This window comes from Doryrhamphus excisus, linkage group LG11 (genome assembly GCF_037039965.1).
Source record: "Doryrhamphus excisus strain RoL-2023G ecotype Guam linkage group LG11, RoL_Dexc_Guam_v1.1, whole genome shotgun sequence".
In the NCBI taxonomy this organism is placed as follows: Eukaryota; Metazoa; Chordata; class Actinopteri; order Syngnathiformes; family Syngnathidae; genus Doryrhamphus; species Doryrhamphus excisus.
Genome location: NC_136367.1, coordinates 20,444,151 through 20,471,300, shown reverse-complemented (window position 1 = coordinate 20,471,300; position 27,150 = coordinate 20,444,151). Strand labels below are relative to the sequence as shown.

Sequence of the window (27,150 nt, the reverse complement as noted above, 5' to 3'; positions counted from 1 at the left end):
GCCTCCCTATTAATCACCAAATATGCCCTGAAGTCATTAGCAATTTCACACTGGTACAAACAACTGATGCCCCCGTCCAAGCAAAAATACAGTACACCAAGTCAGGCAGCATATACATATACATATACATATACATATACATATACATATACATATACATATACATATACATATACATATACATATACATATACATATACATATACATATCGTTCTATGCACGCATAAATCACCCACACACACAAAATAAAAACGATTCAAGGATTTCCCGTCTGGGATCTGTCTATTGTGTCCCAACTAAACAAGGACCCACAATCAATTCTTCACAGAGACGAACGTGGCCAACAAGCGGATACTTTATTTGGCCACTTTTGTGGCCGTACTGTAACCAAGACGGTGTACAGAAACCAAGACAATACTTCCAAAACCGAATCTTACAAAAACCTGAGGTTCCGGTGCATGCTCTGCTAAACTACACTGACTTCACCAGCTTCCATTGACACTTCCGTACCCTCCGACCCCCCCAAATACGCACACAGTTCTCAACTGCAAAAGGGAAAAAACAGATTTTCATGAAAATAAATTATTTAAACAACTATACCAACATAAACAACACAAAAAGGGGTTGTTTTACATGAAACTAATAATTTCCTTTCATGCACGCTACACTCCTCCACGACACGATCCCTGCCGAGTTCTTACCAAATGCACTTCTGCCACCTTGTGGTCGTTTTTATGGCTTAAATTTGCTCTTAAATGAAATGCAATAGTGCAGAGTTGCTCCATCAAAAGACGACTGAGCGTTCAGGTTGGTAAAACTCCATCTTTGGTATTGAATGAGTTACGAATCAGGCAAGAATAAACATAAAAGATCATTTCCAGTACCTGCAGGCTTTGGTCCTTGTCGTTAGCTTTGGGGGATTTATGGCCAGTGTTTTGTTGAGACTGCTGCTGCAGAAGTATCTGCCTCGCTACCTGGAGGGCCTGAAAAAGAAAGAAAAAAAAGGTTAAATGATTTTTTTCAAACCCAGTAGGATGGTTGAAGGTAGCTTGAGAACATCCCTTATGCCCATTACCAGAGCAGATCTCCCCTTAGTCATCTCCTGATATTCCCCATAAGGTCATTGACGAAGACATGCATTTTGGAGTAAACAATGATCAGATGACATTCACAAACAAAAGGGTACACGGAGAGATAAGCTCCATTTCTAGCATGATATATTCTCACATGGCCATCAGCGCTTTTGTGTCTTCTTCAGTGCAGCCAAACTCCAATCAAGAAAGCAAATAAACAACTTTATGACTGCTTCAAATATCTGTTAAAGGACACGGCCTTCTCAGTGGAAAACAAAATACAGTGAAGTCACATGTTTATTGCTCCAACTACTCCCTTTTCCCTTACGATAAATAATCAAACATGCCATCCAGAGCAAACAAAGCCGAGGAGCGCAGGGGGAAAAAAACACTGCGGTCTCGAAAACGGTCAACGATACCAAGAAAAGCAAGCGTTGTGTTCCCACAGTGAGCTGGCCAGCCTCACACCTCCACCAGTAAACCATCTGGGTAAATAACCAGCTTCATTCTTTCCACCATTCTCAGATGATTGCTCCCACAATGAAACAACAGACAGGGGTTCATCTCATAGATGGAAAATCTGTCAACCCCCCCACCCTACCCCCCCAATTATTGGATATACATTAACACAGTAAAATGCGGTCATCCAGGAAGACGCGGTGCAATGCAGCGTCTTAGCGACTGAAACATGCGACCAAAGTGAGCTCAGTTTCCAGTATGGAATAACTCAGTAATGTTTGATAAATTAATAAAAAAAAATCATCTGATTTATTGTTAACTTCCACAAATAGTGAGTCCATTAAATACTTTAGGTCAGATGCCAAAAAATACACTAAATATGTGCTTTCTTTCAAAGATGTCAAAATGTTTTCTTTTCCGCTGTAAGTGATGACACACACAGTGAGACACACACGTGTGCATGTGCGTGCATGTGTGTGTGTGTGTGTGTGTTGGAGGGGGGGTGGGGGGGTGGTTTACAACCGAGGGTGTTGGAACAAAGAGTTGAGTCAACAGGATGTGATGGAAAGTTCAGGCGGTGCTGGATAAAGAGATACACTTCTGGGAAGGCTTGCTTTGCAAACATCAAATAAAAGAAGCCTGTTCATGATTTGATGCTTAATTCACACCAAAAGACTATTATTCGACACTATAACTTCATGAAAAGTAGTAAGAATATGACGTATATCACCTTTTATAATCTCATAACTTCATTCCCGTGATAATATGACTTAATTCCCATAATATTATAACTTTTCCCCCAACCTAATTCCCCCAAATTACAACTTTATTGAGTTTTGTTTGTCATCTTAAGAACTTAAAACACATTTTTTCTTTAATATTCCAACTAAATACTCAAATCAGACTGGCATAAATACATATGTCAATCAAGTGACCAACATCATAATGAGGCTGCATGGTAGGCATTTTTTTCAATGTCGCGTTCGAGATACTAAAAAAAAATGAACTTTCCTAATCCTATCGGTGAGTTATGAAGTATTATTATTGCTTATCCTGTCTACTATATTAGGTCAAATCAGCATAAAGGCAACTATAGGGATGCTAGCTCATGTTTACAGGGCTCTAATATTTTTTGTAAATAGGTTTTCTATGCTCTAACTACAAAAAATATTGTATTTATGAATATTGAGCATGTATTTCAATGGGAAAGATGCAGGCCGTGTTCTTATAAAATGCAATTCTGCCACCTAGTGGCTGTTTTTTCAGCTTAAAACTGTACCAAACACCTCATCACCTTTGGGAAAACGTAAAAAAAAATACAAATTTGTCTTTGGTAGCAAATTAATTAATTGGATAAGGAAATAATCGTCAATTTGTCAATTAATTGTAGCATCTCTTAGTATTAGTTTTGTCATTGTCGCCGTGTGCTGCAACCTGTCACCCTTGTGAAAGCGGTCTTGAGCTCAGTGGGTCTTTTATCCGGTTAAATAAACAAAACAAATGAATAGTCTGCTTTAAAAGGAATGATAATAAAAAAGGAATATGCTGGATATACTGTAGTATATATTATACTGCGTATCGTAGGATCTGACTCTTGCAGTGTTTACAGTACGGCACCCACTTCCTTATTTCCAACCCCCCCGCGATTCGGAGATCCTGGTCTCTTGGGAGTACTCTGATAACTGCTTCACACAAATACAATAAATTGAAGTGTTGACAGGCACAAGACATCCGTCACAGCCAAAAATTCTTGCATGGACGTTCTAATAGTAGAACCAAAGCTGAAATCTGTCCACCTCAAGCTGGGATAAGCATGCAAAGAGAGTTCAGCAGGTTCCTCTGAGAAGTAAACAGTAAAAAAAAGGCAAATATTGACCTGCACAAACACTTTTACTACTGTATCGAGGGCTATTGTTTGGAAGGTGCGCTTGTTACTGAGTAACAAGTTATAAAACAGCTGAAGACACGGAGACTCGCATCAAAAAAAAAAAAAAAACACAGCACATATTTCCAAACAAATACAAATACACACGCAGCAGACTGTGTGAATCCTGCAGGGGCTTTTGATTAGCAAACACCCTGCAGGACGTGCATAGACATTATTCATTTGGACTGAAAGTTCACAACCTCGTGTTAAAAGAAAGTCCCTAATAAACAAGCAACATTTTATCTGCGTCTTTCGACTTTCACACAACATTAGTGAACAGAGGGAGGAGCGTCCCTGATGTCTCCGGGCCATCAAGCTGTGATAAGAGAGCTGCTAAGCACTGGATGTATTTATGTGCTGTCTGCACGTGTGGATTATTTACAGGCTTTGGGGGTTCCTGCTGCTAAAGCCAGCTCTGGGTGTCTTAGAAATCCCTGCTCAGAGCGTTTCCACGCAGTCGTGGCTGGATCCACCGCAGCATCCCAAAACGCACAAACAACAGCAATCAATGACAATCAGGAAACCAGCGTATAAACTCTAGCATATTATTATTATTCCTTGCTTTATGACTTCCATGACTACAAACGTGCTCATATAAATTCATTAATAAAACAATTTTGGGAAAATTGGGCATGGCTTAGGTTGTTGGTTCGATTCCCAACATACCCTTGGGCAAGATACTGACCCCCGGTTGCGATCAGTAGGTAAATGTGGAAAGAGTGTCAACACACTGAGTACCTTTAAGGTAGCGCTACACAAGTTAAAGTCCAATTCCGGGGTTCTCACAAGATCTTGTGACAAAAATCTTGCGAGATAAAAACCTGACGTGAAGATTTCTTGTACAGAAAAAAATTATTTAAACAAATTTATTTAGACAATAAGTAATCCATCACACAATAAGTGAAGATGAACTCTGTTCACTTTGTTTCATAGCACAACGGCATGAACGGAATGAGCCCTTTTGTCATATGAATACAGAGACAACAATAAAGTCTTCTAGTTTATTTCATTCTTGCATTTAGTGTTTTTATTCCTGTATTTTGTGGTAATGTAATATTTTTATTTCATTTGAACATGCATCAGATTACAATTGAATGCATCACATAATCAGTTCCCAGTTCCACATGTCCAAAAGGAGTAGGAAGAAGCAAAGCTTATTAAATCCTACCTCCATCTGGTACTTTTACAATCACTAACTGTTACATTTGTTCACTTCCTGCTTTCCATAATACAGTTTAAGTTTTTTTTTTTTTTTTTTTTATTTTGTAATTTTTTTGTCCCGTACCGAAGTAGGAGGTTATACGTGTTCAGTGTGAGTGACTTGAGTGTTAATTAATTTACTTTTTCGTAACTCGAGTACCACCTACATTAGAATGATCCAAACAGACAACTTGTACATATAATATGAAATGACTCGTGATCAAAAAGAGCAATTTGGAATTACCGACTATAAAAATCCAGCCATGGATCCCGATTTACTACAGCTGACTTTTGCCTCCATAACACAAACATTGATCTTCAATGCAAAGCAGGATGTCTCGTTGCAAGTATGTCGTTAATGCCAATTCAAAAAAGCCACTCCACATGGAAAACAGGCCCTGCGATAGAACCCTAAAAGGGCACTTGTCACATCACCCACTGATCTGTGTTCAGATTTCTGCATTAATTCATGAAGAACACACAGATAAAACCAGCGTTTAGACCCACTTTAAACCATTAGATTACCTTCTTTGTTGTGCTTTTCCATTCATCGATTAATATTTATGACATGGATAGCACCGCCGCAGTGCTGGTGGTTGAGGTGGTCCGAGCCTGGTACTGCGGGGTTAGCGTTGCCCTTGCAGCCCCCTCCACAGCCAACGAGGTCAGCCCGGTTGTGCGGGCTTCCGTTTGCATTTGTTTGCCTTCCCGAGCCTCGCAGTTGTTAAGCTGCTGGTTGAAGAAGGCCTCCATCCAGAGCGGTCGGCGTTACACGAAGAAAAGTACACACCGCAAGCTCGCATATGCAAACGACATGCATTGCCGGAGCTGCACATGCAGCAAATACGGGAACAGTAAATAAGGTTTTCCACGCTCCATCAGATGCTCTTTGTTGCCAACAAAAACAGCACGCCAAACGGCAATGAGACACTTGAGGGGACACATGTAACGACACGCAAGCGAACACGCGCATGGTGTTGTGCGATTACGCCAAAGTGCGGCGATGATTCAGTAACTGAGCAGATCTCCCGCTAAAAGCCTTTCCTTCCTTTCCCCGCCATAATTAAATGGATACCGTGTTTATTGCGTTAGCGCGGCGTAAACACGCTCCCGGTGCACACGAGCGACTGTCGACTGTATATTGTCTCTCTGGCGAGTCGCTCTTCCGCCTCAATTACGCCTTTCAAATTCCCAGGCACCGTATGATAAAGTGGCAGTAAAAATCATTCACATTAATACACCATTGTGCATCTGCTGCTAAAGGTAATTAAAGAAGTAAATGACTCATAAGAATAGACATATTAGCTGAAAAATGAAAGGCAACTGGGCCGCCTCGTGAAAATATGTACCATTAAGATACTGCATTTTCTTACTGGCATCATCAGCTCCACTAGCTTGATGCTGATTTAATCCACTCCACTGGAAAGTCTATCAGTGCTCGGTCGTGTGTCTCTTATATCTATCCGGCAACAGCCAAGTATTTCAATTGTGACTTTAAAACTTGGCTGTGAATGACTGGAGGACGCTAAATGAGGGAGGTCACGCAAGGAAAAAGCGGACAGATGAGCATTTTAGGTGAATGCGGCTCTACTAGCAAGACACAAAATGTACATATGAGATCAGCCAATTCAAGAAATAATACAAGCAGTTGATGTTTGCTAAATACAAGGATGAAGAGTCTTGAACCAGTCATGATGTGCTATATATATCACTATATTGACACTTACTATTAATTACTGTCATTGTATCATATCACCTTGTACTTCGGTACGAGGTACATTATTTAAAAAAAATAAATACAATAAAATAAATACAAAATAAAAACAAATACCAAAAAAAAAAAAACCTAAAAAAAAAACCCTAAACTGTATTATTATTATACTTATTACAAGTTGTCTGTTTGGATCATTCTAATGCAGGTGGTCCTCAAGTTACGAAGAAGTTATTTAACACTTAAGTCACTCACACTGAACACGTATCACCTCGTACTTTGGTACGGGACAAAAAATTACAAAATAAAAAAAAAAACTAAATAAAAAAAAAAAGCATGTCAAGGATTGCGTGGAGAAAATACAAATGCTATAAGGCTGCAGCCTGATTATTTTCTTTGTCGGTTAATCTGAATATTATTCTTCCGATTAATTGATTAATTGTTTAGGCTTTGGATGGACCAAATCAACAAAAAAGCAAAAAAAAAAAAAAAAAACTGTATTACGGAAAGCAGGAAGTGAACAAATGTAACAGTTACTGATTGTAAAAGTACCAGATGGAGGGGTAGGATTTAATAAGCTTTGCTTCTTCCTACTCCTTTTGGACATGTGGAACTGGGAACTGATTATGGGATGCATTCAATTGTAATCTGATGCATGTTCAAATGAAATAAATCCATTACCATTACCATTACATATCCAGAGAGGTCCAGCAGAGAATCAAACCCCTTATGGCTGTGAGGCAGACACTCTAAGCAGGCTTCCACCATGCTTCCATTAAAACAGTATAACCGTAATATACAGAACTATCAAAGCTGGGAACAGCGATGCGGGCAGATCTCAAAAACAACTTTCGCCTTGACTTTATCTTTTCTTCTGAGTACATGAATCCGAAGGACGCTCACAGCTAAATACAAGAATATCCATCAAGTGGTTTAAGTGAGAGAAAAAAGCAAAGACAGATGCCAACTGTGCTGGGTGCTTAGATGGGCTGTCAGAAAACATGCGCTCCTCCGGATTGCATCTTTGTTGGAAGTCTTGCATCACCTTCTCGAAGCAAGCGTTGTGCTTGGGAAAATGGGCGCTTCCAAAAAGCCGGTGTGAGACCCTGAATACCATGAGTGGATTTGATCATGCGTGAATGGAGATTGTTTAAAACGGGAACCTTGGTCTCCTCCATGGAAGATTCAACGTGATGATGCGTTTGAGACTTCGGGGATATACGATTGGTAAAACCGGCAAATCTGTGGGAACTGAACTACAATGTAGTCAAACTTGAAGGTCATTTTTTCAATCCGATAGATTACCGATAAAACGTGGGACCGAGGGACGGACATGCGATCAAATTAACCAATAAACCAACAAACACACGTTTTTACATCGCTCCCCGCTGACGCTCACGGTCTTAACCCTCTCCCGACCTGGGCCTTCCACATCATGAGATGCCGGGAGAAGAATTCCCACTGCGTCCGAGGAGCTTGGATGAATCACAGCCACGTCCAATTGGCTATGGATTGAGTTGCAGCAGTGAGAGACGGCTCCCTGGGAATAGCAAGTGTCTCTGTTGAAGCCATTCCAAGACGGGTAATATGATCCTCCGCCGACAGGAATAAACGAAAGGGAAAAAGGAGGGGGAGGAAAAAATCTGATTGCTTCAGTCACATCGAGGAGCAATCTCCAACACGGTCTAGACATATCAATCGTCACGCTCAAGTGTCATGTGTTAGTCTCCAAAGTCCATGATGGGACTCGTGGTGGTTGGAACTTTTTCTTTTTTTTTTATTTATTTCTTGGAATTTTTGCATCCCAAACAAGAAGGAAACCGCACAAAACATTTACGAGTGAACGTTTTTGACTAAAACGTTTTTTGATGACTACTGTAATTCCTCGTTTATTGTTGTTTCATACACTGTGTCTGACCAAACATTAGGTTTTTCAACATTATTAGAGCTCTCTAGACATGAAGTAGCACCCCTATAGTCACCTTTACACTTGTAATACCCAACTTAGTAGACATACTAGGAGTAAATAAGACAAATAAGATTTGTGCTCGTGTGTGTTGCTGTAAATGTGTTCAGGTACGAGTTGAGCATGGTGGTTGGAACTTTTTCTTTTTTCAACTTTTTTCTTGGAATTTTTGCATCCCCAAACAAGAAGAAAACTGCACAAAACATTTACGAGTGAACATTTTTGAACCGAATGTTTTTTAATGAATACTGTAATTCCTCGTTTATTGTTGTTTCATACAATGTATCTGACCAAACATTAGGTTTTTTCACATTATTAGAGCTCTCGAGACATGAAATAGCACCCCTATAGTCACCTTTACAATTGTATTACCCAAAATAGTAAACATACATAAGAGTAAACAAGACAAATAAGAAGTGTGCTTGTGTGTGTTGCTGTAAATGTGTTCAGGTACGAGGGGAGCTGAGTGGTGGCCGGCCAGGAGGTGACGTCGGGGGTTCAGAGTTGAGTTTTACTTTGGCTTGGATTAGTTAAGGATTATTACGCCTGTAGTGAGATCATTCAAACCTGTCATTAAAGCCTGTTGTTCTGGCGATCAGGTCTGGTGCTTGTGTGTCTCAAAGAACATTACAGTGACATGACTGACACCTAGCGACCACTGCAGCTTACTACATGTCATCGCAGCGTCTTTGAACGTAGCTTATGTTTGTCTTTTCGTTCATTTAGACCAAAGGTGGGCAAACTACGGCCCGGGGGCCACATGCGGCCCACCAAGCGTTTGAATCCGGCCCGCCAGTTGCTTTCCAAGTATTTCAGCTTTTAACATACAACACCTGGCAACATAACTTGCAAGTCGGAGGTCTTATTCAGACAAAAACAAAACAAAACTGAAAAATTAAATGTTGTAGTTTGCTGTGGTCGGATATTTAAAGTGCTCCTGGAAAAAGGAGCTTTTTATGCTTGAAAATACTTCAAAAAACATTAAATTTTGGCACAAAAAAACACCATTTTCAATTCCATTTGCGCAAATATACTAGAAGAACAAGCCATATTCAACTATGATTTATTAATGAACATAGTTTGGAAAAACCTGCAGAGCCCTGTGAATGATTGGTCAGTACAGGATGTGTTCCGCTTCTACCCAAATGTTAGCCGGGAACAGCTTTGGCTCCTCGCAACCCTTCACGGACCAAGTTGTAATAATGATGGATGGAAATCTTCCTTGACGACAAAAGGCGCTCATAAAACGGTTGTGGGACACGCGAATAAAGAGCCGAGCTCAAAATATGAACGCAGGTGAGCAGAAGTTGTCCAAACAACAAACACTGCAGGAACCAAGGGCATGTGGGCTATAGAGCCGATGGGGGCGGCGGGAGGGCGGATGACAGACTGCTGTTCGACTCCATTAGCTGCTATGTGAGAGGGGCGCATCTAGCAGCACACGACCTGTGAAGAATCTTAGATCTCGCTCCATCTTGGAATGGGGATTGCCGCATTAATTCTAGGACTGTAATCTCTCAAGCGCGTCAAATTACTCTCATTAAGCGCAGGAAGAAAACTGCCTCTGTAATAAGTATGTATTAAAAAAAGTATTTATTGCCAATAATCACCTCTATAATACGAGCTGGCTTGCAACAGCTTTATTTTTGCTGATTAAGTCTAAAAATGGCGAAACAACGAGGGGTGCATGGAAACAGACCCATGCAAATGCTGTGTGTGTGTGTTGTGTGTTGTGTGTGTGTGTGTGTGTGTGTGTTCACACACAATACACAGCTCATGGAGTTTACGAGAGGAGTTGATACAGTGATTAAAGGGGAGGGCAGAGGGATACGGCGCTCGAGGGCCTTGGAAAGGACATGCCTCGCCTAGTCATAAAAACACACCTCTGTCTTTAAGCTAGTACGGGAATCACTCTCGGTAGGTTCACTCGGAGGTGAATTACCGAAGAATTTACATGCTAAGTGGTACATGCCATCACTAGAAACATGACGTGTAGTATTGGAACTGAAACATCATTCTCTGACCGCCGCATATCGTATGGGGCATCCAGTCACAGGTCGGATTTCCTGGACAATTATAGCGCTTTTCTGATTTGCAATGCATATTTAATTCACTAAATATGAAAGGAGTGCTTTGAAAGCAACACGACATCCGTCATGGGTACGACTCCTAGTGGGGACTCATATTTAGGCCATGTCCAAAGACATTTGCAGCAGTCACTTATAAAATATTGTGAGAAAAAAAGGTCATCTTGGGCGGCACGGTGGTCTAGTGGTTAGCGTGCAGACCTCACAGCTTGGAGACTAGGGTTCAATTCCACCCTCGGCCATCTCTGTGTGGAGTTTGCATGCGTGGGTTTTCTCCGGGTACTCCGGTTTCCTCCCACATTCCAAAAACATGCTAGGTTAATTGGCGACTCCAAATTGTGAATGTGAGTGTGAATGGTTGTTTGTCTATATGTGCCCTGTGATTGGCTGGGTGTACCCCGCCTCTCGCCCCGCCCAAAGACAGCTGCTGAGATAGGCTCCAGCACCCCCCGCGACCCTCATGAGGAAAAAGCGATGAAAAAGAATGAATGAATGAAAGGTCACCTTCCCTTTCAAGGAAAGGTCCATCCATCCATTTTCCTCCGCTTATCCGGGTTCGGGTCGCGGGGGCAGCAGTCTCAGCAGGGATGCCCAGACTTCCCGGTCCCCGGCCAACAAAGCATTCCCAGGCCAGTTGTGAGACAAAAACCCTCCAGCGTGTCCTAGGTCCGCCCCGGGGCTTTTTCCCGGCTGGGCATGCCCAGAACACCTCACCAGGGAGGGGTCCGGGAGGCATCCGGACTAGATGCCCGAGCCTCAACTCAACTGACTCCTCTCAACGTGAAAGGATGTCCAAAGAACCAGATTTGGCCAACGAAGACCAGGTCAACCAGGCACCCGCCCTTGACCGCCACCTAACACACAATGCACCGGACCCTTATGCTTGCCCCCGTAGGTGGTGGGTCTATGAGGGGGAGATCCTGTGTGGCTTCTTCGGGCTGGGTGAAGGCCTGCAAGCCCCTCCCCCGGGCCTGGCTCCAGGGTGAGGCCCCGGTTCCTCCTCTTTGTTATAGTCATAAGGGGCTTCTGAATCACTCTTGGTCTGTCCCGTCACCTCAGACCTGATTGCCTTGGGAGACCCTACCAGGGGCATACAGTCCCAGACAACATAGCTCCTCAGATAACTTGGACACTCAAACCCCTCCACCACGATAAGGAGGGGAGGAGTCAAGGTAAGGTATCCCCCATTAAAATATCCACCGTACGCCAAGTTACACCACGGCCTGTTTAACAATCCTAAACATTGAGAAAAACACATCAACGTGGGTAATACCATCACTTCCTCTCCAGAATCAATTAGAGCGAGTGTCAGTGGGTCATTCATTTACAAGTTCAGCATAATTACCTGTTTTTTTTTTCTTATACTCATTTACTTCTTTATTCATCTGGGGCCCTAATGTCCCCGCAAACCAAACGAACACATTTTTATGTAATTATTCAAATTAAACATGGGTTCCTGAGAGAGAACGCCTGACAGACCACAATGCAGCGAGGCTAATGTGCTCCGAAAACAAAACTCCCCTGAAGCTAAATGAAGGATTCTATTAGATGTCAGTCTCCGCTCTCTGTAAGTGACAGCATACTTGCCGGATCAAGTAATAAATAAAGCGGCTGGGAAAATAGAAAATAGCAAATCAAAGACATGAGGAAATATGTGTGTAATGTGAATAAAGATGAAGAACGCCGCCTGTACCGGAGGCTCTGTGCGATAAGATCACTTGGCAACAGTACAGGCTATGACGGCGCATTACCCTGTGGCAACATCACATTTCGCCACTTCTTGACTGCGTCTCAGAGGCCACATCCACTTATGTCGGCTGTGATTCACGGCGGTAGATTGTGGATACGAGCGAGCACCAGAGAGAGAGAATGCAGAGGTGGACTCGTCATTGTGTACAGATGTTCCTTTGAAGAATGAAGTTCATAAAACATAATAAAGTTCCAATATAAAAGGGTGTTACTCGGCCTTTTACTAATGTTTAACCTCGAAAAAACACCTCACACTTTGTAAACATCCACAGTGCAATTATTTTGATTGTGAGAATGTTGTGGTCTCTTTATTTCACCCAAACATCTGGTGCAAATAAAAGCCTTCCTGGCTTCTGGTCAACACGATCTGTGCAACAGTCTGCACACAAAAACACACAAACAGAACGGAATCTTTCATTCCAAGCCAAATGCTGGACCGTATACGCCTGCGGTACATGTCCTGGCATACTGTAATACTGGACTACAAACCTGGACCAAAGGGATCCATTTGCGTTTATGGTCCAATGCAAGTTGAAGACAAACATGGCTTTTATCCAGTGGCGGGATAGTAGGACCAGAATTTGTCTTGGCAGACAATGTGGGGGTCTGTATCATAAATAATATATTTTTTAACAAATAAATAATCATAACATTGCCAAATGTTGCCTTTTACCTTGACTGGGATTTGACACCGCTCCCCTTTGCCGAACGTAGGCGTCCTTGCCCACAACGCCATCTAGCGCTATAAGACTACTTTTGGATTTGATGCTCAGCCAAATGTAACAAGCAGAAATGGAACGGCTCCATCATCCATCATCTACATCATAATCTGGATCATTTCAGAATCCATATTTGTCTGATGACATGGCAAACTTAACAATAAAATACAGATGTCAATTTGTCCTCCTCAGTCAGCCATTGTGGGCATGCCTTGGCTTGTCAAACAGTTCTCTTCTCGACCATTCAGAGAGAAGAAAAATGCTGATTTTGTTGCAGGCCTGCTAGCTGGCCTTGTGAGGCAAATAGTGTTTAGGTGGCATGGGATGTTCCCCAGATGAGATGATCCACACGGTACTTTTAAGAACGGTATCTACAGTATCTACTAATCTACTTACTTCTGCACTCTGGGCGTATATTAGCGGCCCCGCCTCCACCCACTGAGACAAAGAGCTCACTCCGTTCATGCCGTTGTTCTATGGAACAAACATGCCGAGGTGCTGAAACCAGAGTGGGCCCAAGGAAAAGAAAAACGCGTACACATGGCGATATATTGAAGCCGGCAAAATTAGAAAATTGATTTTCATTGATTATCTGATGAATTAATGAATGTATTCTCGTCCCAGGCCTAGTTCCGCCCAGGAGACCTAGAGAAATATTGTCACATTTTTATCTCGCAAGATCTTCTGATATTAGATGTTGTGGCATCACTGACAGAAACACGTAGAAGATGAAACTTGATTAGACAAACAAAAACATCTAACATCTAACATGCTCTGACCACCGGTTCTCTTGACTTCCAAGTCCCATCACGGCGTTTACGCTTTTGGACATCAGCAGGTCTCACTCATCACTCCGACCTGCCGCACTTTTACATTTGAAGCAAAGCTTTCTGCTGTTCAAAAGAAAACATTTTCTCTGATTATCTTTCTCTCCTGCAATGTGAGGTGGACATCAATTTCCTGTGTGTACTTCCTCACTGAATCAATCCCCATATAATCCGCAGCCTGCAGCTCCTATCTTGATTCCTCTCCTGAAGATAAGGACACCAGTTATTGTTTTCATTGAGCACGAGTGCTAAGACAGTGAGCGCCAAATTACTCTCGGATTGAGATACATTTGCCACAAATCACTAATTCAATCAGTCTTGGGCGCTGGTTGGCTTTTCAAGTGAGGGGATTATCGACACATCAGTGTCAAATTGGAGTCTGGAGGTGTGATACAGACTGGATCAAACCGAAACGCCGAGGAAGTACTCGCAGCAGCCTTCTGAGAAGCAGGGAGTACGTAGATACGGTGACATATGAAATATGACAAGTGTACCACGCTGTGAAAACGATTGATTGGTAAACTGAAGAACGGCGTGACAGAGCTTGGGAAAACGAACGTAACGCGGGGGTGTAGTGGTGAATGGTGGAGATGGGCGAACATGTTTGATCAGGTCGCATTGTTGAATGACAAGCAGAGTCGCTCAGTCCAGTGATCCCTCGTTTATCACCATTAATTGGTCCGGATCCAAACATTATATAGAAATCAAATAATTTCATAGTTAGAGCATAACAAACCTATTTATGACCTAAATACATAATTAGAGCCCTCTAGACATGAAATAACACCCCTATAGTCACTGTTACACTCGTATTATTCAATGAAGTAGATATAATAACATAATATAACATCTATAACATCTAGACCGACAACCATCCAGAGTTTAGAGCCTCCAATTAGCCTTAACACGGATATTTATGGAATGTAGGAAAATCCACTCATGCATGAGGAAAACTAGAAAACTCCACATAGATATGTTCCAATGCCGATACGAACCCATATCTTCTGACATGCCAACCAAAAGGCCACTGTTCCACCTTTATAATAACCTTTTATTTAAAAAAAAATGGCCGCACGGTGGCTTAGTCATGAGCATGTAAGATCGGGTTTGAATCTCCATTTGGGCTCTGTGTGGAGTTTGGATGTTTTCCCCGAGGTACTCCGGTGTCTTCCCCCATTCCAAAAGTACTGCATGTATGTTAGGTTAATTGGAGAATTGTCCATGTGAGTGTGAATGGTTGTTTGTCTATATGTGCCCTGTGATTGGCTGGTGACCAGTCCAGGGTGTAGCCCGCCTCTCGCCCCAAAAGTCAGCCGGGATAGGCTCCAGCATACCCTCCCCCCAGTGAGGACAAGTAGCATAGAAAATGAATGGCAGACAAAGCAACAGTCAAAGTATTTCGAAAGTATGTCGAATTGCCAATTGTAGCAACTTATTTCAACATATAGACATTTCATCCAGTATATTTCAAAGGTTAAAATGTATTTTAATTTTCAACGTTTAAAGTCTAGTTCAAAAGTGTTATTGGTGGTGGAAATCATTTCAAGAATACACTTGGACTAATTTGATTCTTTCCCTGTTGCCCTACAGATATTTTACATTATTCAATCCAAAATCTTTCTGGTTCTAACTTTTCTTTTGCATGTTAAAGTTTAATTGCCCCCCTTGGCTATCCATGAACAGAATTAGTTGATATCTGCAGAGAGAAAATAAAACAAAACACAAAAAAAATCATATTCTCCATGATTTATACCTGTAAGAGTTGAGGGTTCCATGGCAAATTTACTACGTAAACCGAAAAGCACGCTAACCGAGGCATGTGATGTAAAGCTCTTATCAAATTCTGACACCTTGTGGTCATTTTTTTTGGCATCTGAGGTGACATGCAATAGTGGGGAGTTGCATCATCACATCTTTTTACCTCTCATGCAAAATAACGTTGGGAGAAGGTGTTGTGTTTTATGAAAATGTGTAAATTCATCTGGTATTGAACGACTCAAAGAAAGGAAGGGAGTTTTATTGCTGCTGGAACTAATCAATGTGTTACAACAGTGACTTTTAATGCAAATGTTGATCCAAAATCAGAGGAGAAGGTGTATGGGATTCTGATCTATCAGCCTAAAGAATACAGGTCAGTTTCCCCGACCATTTCCACACAATCTGTGTACTCTTTCTTTAACATTATCCCTGAAGCTGAAGTGTCCACGCCGTGGCCTCCAAGGTTTGTCATCCAGCTCTAATCAAGCAGAAAATGGTCATAAATATTTCTTTCTGCAAGATTTCACATTTCACACAGTTCAATGGTATTTTTCCTCTGACCTCCAGGGAGTACCTAATGCAAAAAACAGCAACTTCTGTTAAGGCTCATGTTTCTTCAGTCAGATGCAAAACATATTCTGCTCCTTCAAGGCAAAAAAGAGGGGTAAAGACATAAAGGTCTTATTTTCCGGGTCATTTAGCAGCTCGCACCTTCACCCAGCCATCCTATTACACAATGCCAAAACTGATAAACAAGTAAATAACAACAGCCGCCACGATGGAGGCCTGGCAAGGATCGCTCCTTCCGTTTACGAGTAAACGAGGTAAAAATGTTGATGTTATTATCTATTTCAATATAATACATATTTTATGTACAAAGAAATAAGGTCACAGGAGGATTTATATGAACCATTTTCTCAAGCCTGGCTAAGTATTTATGGCTCATGTCATTCAGAGGATGCGGCGCTAACATCACCGTTATTTATGATGAGGCGTCCCATCGCGGTGTATTATTCGGTAAATAGAAGGCAGACATTCACCAGTGAACACCAAATAAGGACCGTGCCGCTGCTGGACACGCTGAGGAAATGCTAGTCATCATTCATTCTTTCTGTGTCTACTCTAATTTAGCGGAAGACGATAGTACAATAGTCGATACGATAGTCAAAACAACAACTGAACGATTACAGGATTACAGTATCGACCCGAAACATTTGGCGAGACTGAATGAACCGTTTTTTTTTTTTTAAAACAAAAAGCAAAAAAAAAAATGGCTCCACAGTACCCGAGACATCCATTAGACTTGATTGAAAGGAATACCAGGCTTTCATGCAGGCTTAGTTATGGATTATTTTCTGTTATGTCTACTATATATTGGGTAATATGAGTGTAAACGTACTATAGGGGTGTTATCTCATGTCAGGAGGGCTCTAATAATTCACTCCAGCGTGTGCAATAGACAGTAGACAGCAGACGAAAATTATAACATCATGACCATGTCGAGACAAACTACAGTAAAGTCTCGTTATATCGATATCGGTTAAAACGAATTTCTACTTATAACGATACTATTTTCATTTCCCCGCAAATTTCTAGTCTTTTATGATATAATTAGCTCCGTTAGTACGATACACGGTTATTATGATAATCCGGTTACTAGGATGCCCTTTTCATCTCCCGCCAGCCAATTTGGTCTGCTTATATCGATACAAAAGCAGCTTAAATCAATCTTTGCTTAAGGATTTCAATACCAAAAAAGAACACGGCGAACGGCTGCTTCCAGTCAACTTTATTTTTCACACTTCCACCACCAGAGTGCAGCACACACAGCGGGAAACACCCGTCCCTCGCACCTACCCCTCCGGGTGGCAACACCTTCCCTATCGATAGTTCCGGGGTGAATTATGTCCCGGTAACCGGTAATCACTACAGCGTAAGTTTATTTTTATTTACTGTAGTACAAAATTTATTGTAGTACAAAAGCATGCTAGATACACAATCCATGAACTCAAGGAGAAAATTACATGCCATATCAAAGATCCGCCCACTTTTAATGCAGTTCGGCGCAGGATCGGATATATGGATAGTCCGGTTATATCGGTATTTTTTCCGACTTCCGAGAATATCGATATAACGAGACTTTACTGTATATGCCATCATGTACACATCATAAATAATATGACTATTTACTATTATTGGCGGTGTGGCATCCTTTCAGACCTCCAGTACTTCCTGCTGTGATACTCAGTGTGGCCCAAGACTTGGGGTTTGACACAAAGGAGCAAAAACTGATGTCTATTACCCGCATGCGGGTCAAATTATGAATAAAATATAAAAGTTTGACGTACTACAGGAGTTTTACATTAGCCTGACTGTGAAGGGGATTCCCTCTCTGACTGGCACACAGCGTACACACAGTACTGCGTACACACACATGCACACAACTTTACCTTTGTAGTCTTTCCTGGGTTCCAAACTACGCCCTAATTGGACAAGGATTGGGTCCTAATGAAACAAATAACTGTTTTAAAAGAAGACAGCCCCGCTATCAGTTTCAATGGCTTACAGTATCCGGCCGATTCCTTTGGGTCCATTCTATGTTAATTGGATCTACATTGCCTTAGCACTGGGGGTGTTAACAAGCACAGTCTATGAATATTAATTACCCTGAAGTTTTATGCATAGGAAAGACTTCACTGATACATATTAATTCTATGAAGTTTTCAAAGTAGTGTGCTCGTTAAAAATGAATACGCTGTGTGCGTTGATGTTTTCCCAGGAGGAACTGCGCATTCCGATGTGTCTCTCAAGTGGCAATCCTTAAAGAATGACCTCCCTAAAATGGCATTATTATTCAACTAAATGTAAACATTGAAACGGCGTTATGACAATGGCAATTAAAGCCATTCATGTTGGAGTGGTTACTTTGCCTCCAGAGACTCAGTGCAAACAGTTACTTATTGACAACATTTAACGCTGTGGGTGAGTACATTTACTGTACTGTGTGGACATTTTTGTGTACATCTCGATGGGGTGCACTAAGGAGAAGTTGTACTCTGTCGCTGCTGATACTGCATTAGAGTAAATTCTGGTGTAAAAGCTAAATTTCCATTAAATTTAGAAGAAAAATAAACACATTTGTACGTACGTAAGCCACAACGGACTAAAATCCGTACAGGTTCACGTCATAAAATGGCATATTGTGACAGAAGGCAATCCATTGGAGACTGCATGAGGTCTGACTTATTGTGTCAACACTAAACTCATCGCACAGCAACTTAACAGCAAAAAGGTATACCTAATACACTTACGTACCAATATGAGGAAATCCATAATGCATGTCGTCTAAGCCAACCATTTCATAAATAAATGATGGATGACATTGCAATAATGCCTCTGTCCAGCAGATGGAGCCAGAGAAGCCTGGAGGGAAGCTGACGTCATTGCAGTGCCTTGACAGGCACCAATTAATGCGTTTCTCAGACGTAGTTAATTACGGGAAAACCTTGAACTGCTTTTTTTTTTCATTTTAAACTCATGCTGGTACAGAAAATAAAAACTGAACGGACATGTGTCTTATTATATTTGTTGTATAACACCTTTTTACATAACTGTATATGCCGATGTCTGTTTTAGAAATTTCCTAAAACACAAAGTTTGGCTTTCGGTCCAACCTTTATGGTGTTACAATGTTGGAGTTCCATGTTAATAAAAGCAGTGTTTATAGCCAAATAATTATTCTATTTTCAGCAAAGCATCGCAGTCGCATCTATTTTCATTCATCTGTGATTAATAATCACGAATCGCACATCGATTGCCAGAACCAGCAGAGAAATTTTGCTTGTAATAAAACTGTCATGTGCTGCGGTATAAAGACAGATGTTGCCAGTTGTGTGATAACATAATTAAACTGTTCTGAGAGGGATTCCATAAAATTATTCAAATTGGACGAGCCATATCATTTTACCAATAAAGCAATTTAAGGCAATATGCAGTGGCATAACACTGATGTTATCCTCTTCACAGATTTTCCAATAATCTGGAGACTGTGCCGGGTCTGGTCTGACAATATGATCCCAACACATGGAGATACCTGGGCGGCTCTCAAGACGCACATCGAGACCGAGGACAAAGTTTTACGAAGCCATCGGGTCTAAGTATGCAAATGTGTGCATCGGTCAGACGATTAGCAGATGCAGCCGAGCCCTCCAAAGCTCGACGGGATGGTGGTCGCCGATGATGGCTGAGAAGTGCATTTCCACCTTCTCACACCTCCGCAGGGGATCATTTATGACTTGCATTATGCAAACAGGAAACCTGTGCCCGCTCAGCTCTTTCTGCAGGCCCCGTAATGCGTGTCATTCTCTGTTGTCTCTACACGCAACACTGTGCACGAATGCGATAAGATGCAATTATGCATTTATTTATTTTTAAATTGTAATGGTAATGGTTTGATTTCATTTGAACATGCATCAGATTACAATTGAATGCATCACATAATCAGTTCCCAGTTCCACATGTCCAAAAGGAGTAGGAAGAAGCAAAGCTTATTAAATCCTACCCCTCCATCTGGTACTTTTACTCACTAACTGTTACATTTGTTCACTTCCTGCTTTCCTAATATAATTAATTTTTTTTAATTAATTTTTATTTTTACAATCAGTAACTGTTACATTTGTTCACTTCCTGCTTTCCTAATATCAGTAATTTTTTTTATTAATTTTAATTTTTACAATCAGTAACTGTTACATTTGTTCACTTCCTGCTTTCCTAATATAATTTAAGTTTTTTTAATTATTTTTTTCATTTAAATTTAAATTCTTACACTCAGTAACTGTTACATTTGTTCACTTCCTGCTTTCCATAATACAGTTTAAGGTTTTTTTTTGTTTTTTTTTAATAATGCACCTTGGAGATTAGTATTTGTGATTTTAGAAATAAGGAGTTAGTATGTTCTCTGTAGGCGGCATTATGAATTATCCTTACTGACCTTTTTTGCAGTACATTTAGCGAGTGAAGATTGCTTTTATAGTTATTACCCCATATTTCCACACAATAAGCAAGATATGGTAGAACCAGAGAGCAATAAATAGGTGCTAAATTGTATGATGTGATTTATTTTTTGACGACATTAATAGAGATTTAAACAGCAAGCAACGTGCCAACTCTCAGGTTACACGACTGTTGGAATATTCCCCCATTTAAGTATCTGAAGACAGGCCTTCTCGTTAGACAAAGCGCAGCTGCAGAATCGAATAATTCCAAAACAGGTTGTTGCATTAACAATGCCTTTTTGTACAATTGTTTAGACTGGCTTTTACTTCCTCATGAGGGTGTAGTTAAACCACAGCTTCTGCAAAACAAACACACTCAGATTTGGCGGGGAGCACGCCCTAATGTTGAAGCATTCGTGAAGTCAAAAGTAAATTATTTTACACTCTTTCCTCGACAGAAAGATCTTTGGATTCTTATCAAACTGTATTTGAATCTTTAATAGACATGCTTGAGTTAAGCTTATGGTCCCCCCCCCCACACCGTGACAAGTCGACAAGATGAATTCCCCTGTCAAAATCAAGATGATCAAACAGATTAGAGTTTTTCTTCTCCCGTCTTTATTAATGAGGACTGTCTTTCATTGTTATATTCCCTAATTAAGAATAAATGATATGCCAATGCCAGGTTTGTTGTGCCTACACACAGTAAGGGGGTTGGGGGGGCTTTAAGACATCTGTACTCAAGTCTAAGAGATTTAAAGCAGACAGAGGGAGATGACTGAATGACAACTCCAACACAATTTCAATGAAAATGGCTAAAATGACGCCATTGTGGGAACCCTGAGTATTACTGAGCTGGTTAAGAACAAAACACATTCATCAATGTTGCACCCCTGCTGTATTTGCGCCGGGAATCTAAATTTCCTCTGGTGTAGCATGAAGGGGGGGAAAAAATCAACAGGAATTAGGTTTCAGAACAACTGTTTACTCAACTGCGGCCTGAAGTTGGTGAAATTTTATCCACGGTTTTCTGTGACTGCCGCAGTAATAAATTCAGGATGGCTACGCGTTTCTGATTCTCGACATGCTCATGTTGAGATGGAAAAAAGATGGATGGGAGGTGTGGCCTGGGTTGAGATGTACTGTCCAGCCAATGGGGAGAAAGAGCGGTTCTCAAGAGGCCCAAAGACCCAACACCAAGGCCCCTGACCAAACGGGAACGGATCACTGGCTGAAAATGATGTAATACACTCAAGAACAAACACGAACCCACGAGCAACACCAAACTGTCCAAGGAGAAGGAACCAACGTTCATTCGTCCGTCATCTTCCGCTTTCCAAGGCTCTTCCAGACCGACGACAAAGTGGCGAGGGAATACCGTGGAATACCATTTCTAACCAATTTGTGACGTGCACGAATGAGTCAAATCTTTTGAACGGCTCTTTTAAGTTAACCAATGTTTCAAATGCAACCGTGCATTTAAAAGATCCTTTTGTTCGAAAAAGTCCCGCCTCCAAGGCACACTAGAGAAGTCGATGATGGCGAGCCAGGGCAGTCTGGCGACTTGGAACGGCCATTTTCAAGACTGAAGTGCAAGTACTACTACTAAAAGGCAACAGTTGATTTAAACAATAAGTAATTTGTAGTGTACCGTAATTTTGAGTGAATGAATATTGTGAATAATGCAGCCAATTTATGGCTAGAGAAAACTACATTCCCCATGATGCTTAGCGACGTGGGCGGGAGAGGAGGAAATCTTATGCAGCGATCTCTGAGTAACTTTATTGTAATTACATTATAATATAATACATCTGAAAAGTGCTATACAAATAAAATGTATTATTATTTTTATCATTATTATTATTGTGAATGGTTGTTTGTCTATATGTGCTCTGTGATTGGCTGGCGACCAGTCCAGGCTGAAGACAGCTGGGATAGGCTCCAGCACCCCTCGCGACCCTCGTGAAGAAAAAGCGGTAGAAAATGAATGAATGTATTATTATTATTAATAATAATAATAATACATTTTATTTGTACACATAAAATTTATTATTAATAATAATAAATAATTTTATGTGTACAAATAAAATGTTATTAATAATAATAATACAATAAAATGTATGTATGTATTATTATTAATAATAATAAAAATGATTTATAATAATAATTATTATTTTATTATTATTATTAACAATAATAACAATAGTAAATCATTATTATTAATAATAATAATAATAATAAATTTTATTTGTACAGCACTTTTCAAAGTACTCAAAGACGCTTCACAGTGAAGAAAAAATAAATAAAGTAAACGATGCATTAAAATATAATATCCATACATTCATTCAGAGCTAAAAACAAGGCTAAAAGCAGGGCGGGGCACAGCGGTCCGGTATAAACAGGTCGGGGCAAGTACAGAGTGAATGGGGCAAAGAGTTCCAGAGGGTGGGGGCACCGACGGAGAAGGCTCTGTCTCCCCAGGTTCGGACATTTATTGAGTAATTTGATTACTAATTCAATTACTTGAAGCGGCAACACCGACAACCTGGAATAAAACATGTCTACACGTATGTGACTTTTGAAAGAGGAAGTGAAACCCACTTTCACTTTGTCAGCTCCAAAAAAGCTCGGTAATGATCGCAATGATGTTACAATCATCGGTTCTCCATCTTAACGAGTATTGTTGCTCTCCCTGAGCCAAAGCCGTTGATGCGCTGTGACAACAGTCAGCTGCACATCATCGCCAAACAGCTCCTGACAACAGCCCGAGTCGCCCTGTCGGCAAAACCGAGATAGCAGAAGACACGCTGATCTTTTCAACGTCGCCGCCTTAAACACGCCGTGGTGTGCCACACGTAACACTGACACCGACAGAAAGAGCCTGTCCTGCTGCCTCCAAACGGAGACGGGATGAAATGCATGACAAGCACACTCATGCGCAACTCTGCACCTCATTGGCTAACACGCCCGAGCGTGGCATTTCCCTGGAGTCTGACGTTTGTTTACAACCACCCAAAAAAAAAAAAAACACTGTCATCCCGTGGAATGTAATCTTTCTCGCAAACTGTCAACAAAATCTTGTTGCACCTACACACTTAAAAGATGTCTGAACATCACAATAAATATTTCACTGGGATTCAGACGCCGCCGGTGCGGTAAACACATCGGCAACAAAACACAATCACACAGAGAGAGCACTTTCCCTTATTTAAATATTCAAAAAGTGCCTCAATATACATAAATAATAACACTAATGTGTTTATATACTAGATGTACTTGGAGCATGAATGAAATATTAAGTGGCACTTAAAGACGGGGTGCGGGCCCTGCTGATGACAAGCCTTAATAACGTGAAGACAGGTGTGAAAGCGGGGAGTGCTCTACCTGGTGCTGCCGGACATGCACAAGATCAGCGATGGCGTCCGCCGATGGCGTGCCACTCTTGCGCTGCCCCTCCCTGGAAGCGTTGTCCACACTCATGCCTCCATTTTCATCAAGTGGTCCATTGCTTGTTGTCTCAGTCCCGGATTCTTGCATCATGACTTAAAAACTTGCAGGGAGAAAACAGGGGCGGGGAGGGCGAGAGAGTGGGGCGAGCGAGCGAGAGAGGGGGAGAGAGAGAGACAAGGTCAAACAGCTGTTAAAACACAGCAATCAGGTTGTGTTACAAGTCCGGGACAAAATATAAACATCTGTCACATCCTTTTCCTTACAATTTCACTTTTTATTACAGGTCTCCTTTGCTTTGCCTGCATTGTTGGTTCTTGTGGTATGAGAATGTGGAGTCAAAACCAGGTTTTGTTTGAGTTGTACATTATGGAGTATAAATACGGGTGCTCTGGGGTGCACCATGCATCGGAGAGGAACCCGACCTGAGTTGAGCTAATGCAGAGGGCCCAGGAAAACACCGGCCCTCCAAAACAAAACACTTTCTATGGAAATTGATATATTTACTTGCAGGGCTCCCACAAGAACCGCTGCTCAATGGCCTTTTAATGGGAACCAGGGCGACAATGGAAGGCCTGCCAAAGGAGCTCCGTGTGTAGCAGCCGATGGAAGTCAGGGTGGGACTGGAGTCAAATTCGGGTTATTTCAATTCATTTTAATCTAATTGTGAGTTGAATTTACTTGCGCTAATTAGTTTGACGGAATTGAGTTGAGATTATTTGATTTCTATTGTTGATACAACAAAAATATTTGTTTATTTCACCTAATAAAGAAAGTTCCCAAAAACGTGAACTTGATCTTTTAAGTTGGGGAAACTTAGTTGTGAGTTGAAATTACCTGAAATTATTTGCTAGATTTTTTTTCCTCCCCTCCTCCTCTTTCTATAAAAGATGTTGAGGATTGACTGATTTTTTATTTTTAAAAAAAATTCATAAAACTGTTTTTTTAAATAATTGGCATGGTTGCCCTTATTTGTACAATGTGTTGTGTTTGAATTAAATTATGCAAAAAAAAAAAATGCAGCGACAGACACGTTAGACTCATTCTGCGCTGGAGATGAGTTAATTGCGTTCAACATTTTAATCAGATTAATAATGATGATGGATTAATCTACATTCATTAGTTCATTTTGACAGCCGTAATTATGTCCTGTCGTTTGTCTTTCAGTTATGAATTAAGTATGAAAAACTGGCATTTTAAGACAGTTGCAAATAGTGATTAATCTTGATTAATTAATTTGAAAACTGATTAATTTGATTTAAATTTTTATTCGTATTACAGCCTTATTTTATTTTTGTATAATGCATGACATGTGCTGGAAATAAATAAGCAAATAAAGCATCAATAGAGCTATTTGCCAACATTTCATGTCTAATGTTCCGGTCGGGATACGGAATGACACAGATTATTCCGATTATTCCCTAAGCGATGAATGCAGCTGACATTTCAGTGTATTTTAAGTCTATTTTTCAAATCAGTAGAATGATTTACAGCTATTGTGCGTTGGTCGCAAGCCTTACTGGTGCAACTCCCAGCACCTCCCAATTTGGGGTTAATGAAGCTGACCAAGTCGGGCAGAAGCAAATTAACTTGCCTGATTAATTATTTATATGAAGCAGAATAAATGCCTTTAAAACACAAGGCCTCATCATGAAGTCAAGGAAAAATGGAACTAAATACAGATTTATGAGGTTGCATTCAAGGCGTGTAATGGGGGGGGCCAATGGATGTTAATATGTACTCAGTGGCTTGGGTGGAGCGTCTCTGGAGATGCGGATCTAAACAAGATGCAGACATACAGCATCTCCCCACCACGGGGACACCCACTCACGCTGACAGACAGGAAATTGAGGTTGACAACTTGTCACAGAGAATATTTGACAATGATAGGTGAGATAATAATCTGGACGTTGCATTATTAAAAAATAAACAGAGCTTTTTAGGTCACAGTCGGAGTAAGTGTCTCGGCTCGGCATCTCCATCGGTTGCTGTAAAACATCCGTCAAGTACAGTATGCCGACATCAACCATCCTGCAGAATCCCTTCAAGCCCCCCCAAGCCGGGAGCGTCATCTGACACGTTGGCCCGTGCTGGTTCTACGGTTCAGTGGTGTGTCACACCGCCCCCACGCTTAGGGGGCCGTCTGTGCAGCCCATGCCCAGCCTACAGGCCCCCGGTTTCTGGGCTGGGACTAAAACAGACCCCCCCGTTCCCTCTTAACAGATGTTGACCCAGCTCCCCTCCTCCAGTCTGATACCGCCTGCCTCCGTAATGGGATTTTCTGAGCAAAAGGAACAACATGCGGGATGAGACGCTTCCAAAAACAACTCCATCTACAGGCCACTGCTTACAAGCGCTTCCCCTGAGACAGTATAATATATATTATGTATATTATACACGGTATAATCAGGTAAAACCACATGCAATATGAGATGAACCATGTGCTGACTAATAATTATTTTTATTTTTTACCTTATAGAGGAGATGTTCTTTCTTCCCCAAAGATGCATAATTGGGAAGATTTTCCCTCATCCACAATCATTCCCTGCAAAATGTTGCATCTGCACGTTTCCCAATGTACGTATATCATCTCCCACTGTAATCAAGAGAGCCAGCCATCGGGCATTTTTAATGTATGCAAAACTAGTCACCCACAATAAAGGACATAAAGGCTCCGATGGATGCATACGCATTCCTACTTGGACCCAGCCGTGATAAAGGGCTAGCTAACATTAACACCCAATTAATGTTTCAATTGACAAACAAATGAAACCCATAAATCTACTCTCTCATTAATTTTATCACAGAATAATTCAAAATTGCAATCTCAGGAGAAAAAAAAAAGGGGGGGGGAGAAAGAACATGGGGAATGTGCATTATCCATCATAAATATCAGGCAGATATGAGAGCCTTATTAGAGAGTTGCACTGATAACAATACCGTCAGGCGGCCTTGCCTTTTCTTAGCAATGTATTTACATTTGTTACAGACATGCTTAGCAATTGACGTAAAGGAACGTAGCGTTATATATGCACAATTCACCATATCTGGGAAAAAGTAGGAATAATTGGATCTTATTTCATCCTAGCCCATGTCCATGTTATGACATTATGTGCTGATAATTCAGTCACACTGTATCTTTTATGGATTTTTTTTATTATATATACGTTATATATATATACATATTATATATATACACCTTATATATATATATATATATATACACACCATA

At 41.0% G+C, this 27,150-nt stretch overlaps 1 protein-coding gene across 5 annotated transcripts in view; it reads right to left on the bottom strand.

The window, feature by feature from the left end:
- foxp1b (forkhead box P1b) overlaps positions 1-27,150 on the bottom strand; it is a 145,060-nt gene that overhangs the window by 59,320 nt on the left and 58,590 nt on the right. For 4 of the 5 annotated variants that reach the window (XM_058087447.2, XM_058087454.2, XM_058087397.2 and 1 more), the window contains exons 5-6: positions 23,856-24,021; positions 886-984 (exon numbers count right to left, since the gene is read on the bottom strand). In XM_058087447.2, coding sequence (XP_057943430.2) covers positions 886-984; positions 23,856-24,011 — 255 coding nt within the window. In that variant the 5' untranslated portion in view covers positions 24,012-24,021. Of the gene's footprint in view, positions 1-885; positions 985-1,228; positions 1,634-23,855; positions 24,022-27,150 lie in introns of those variants that run through there. The other variant, XM_058087423.2, reaches the window with a different exon arrangement.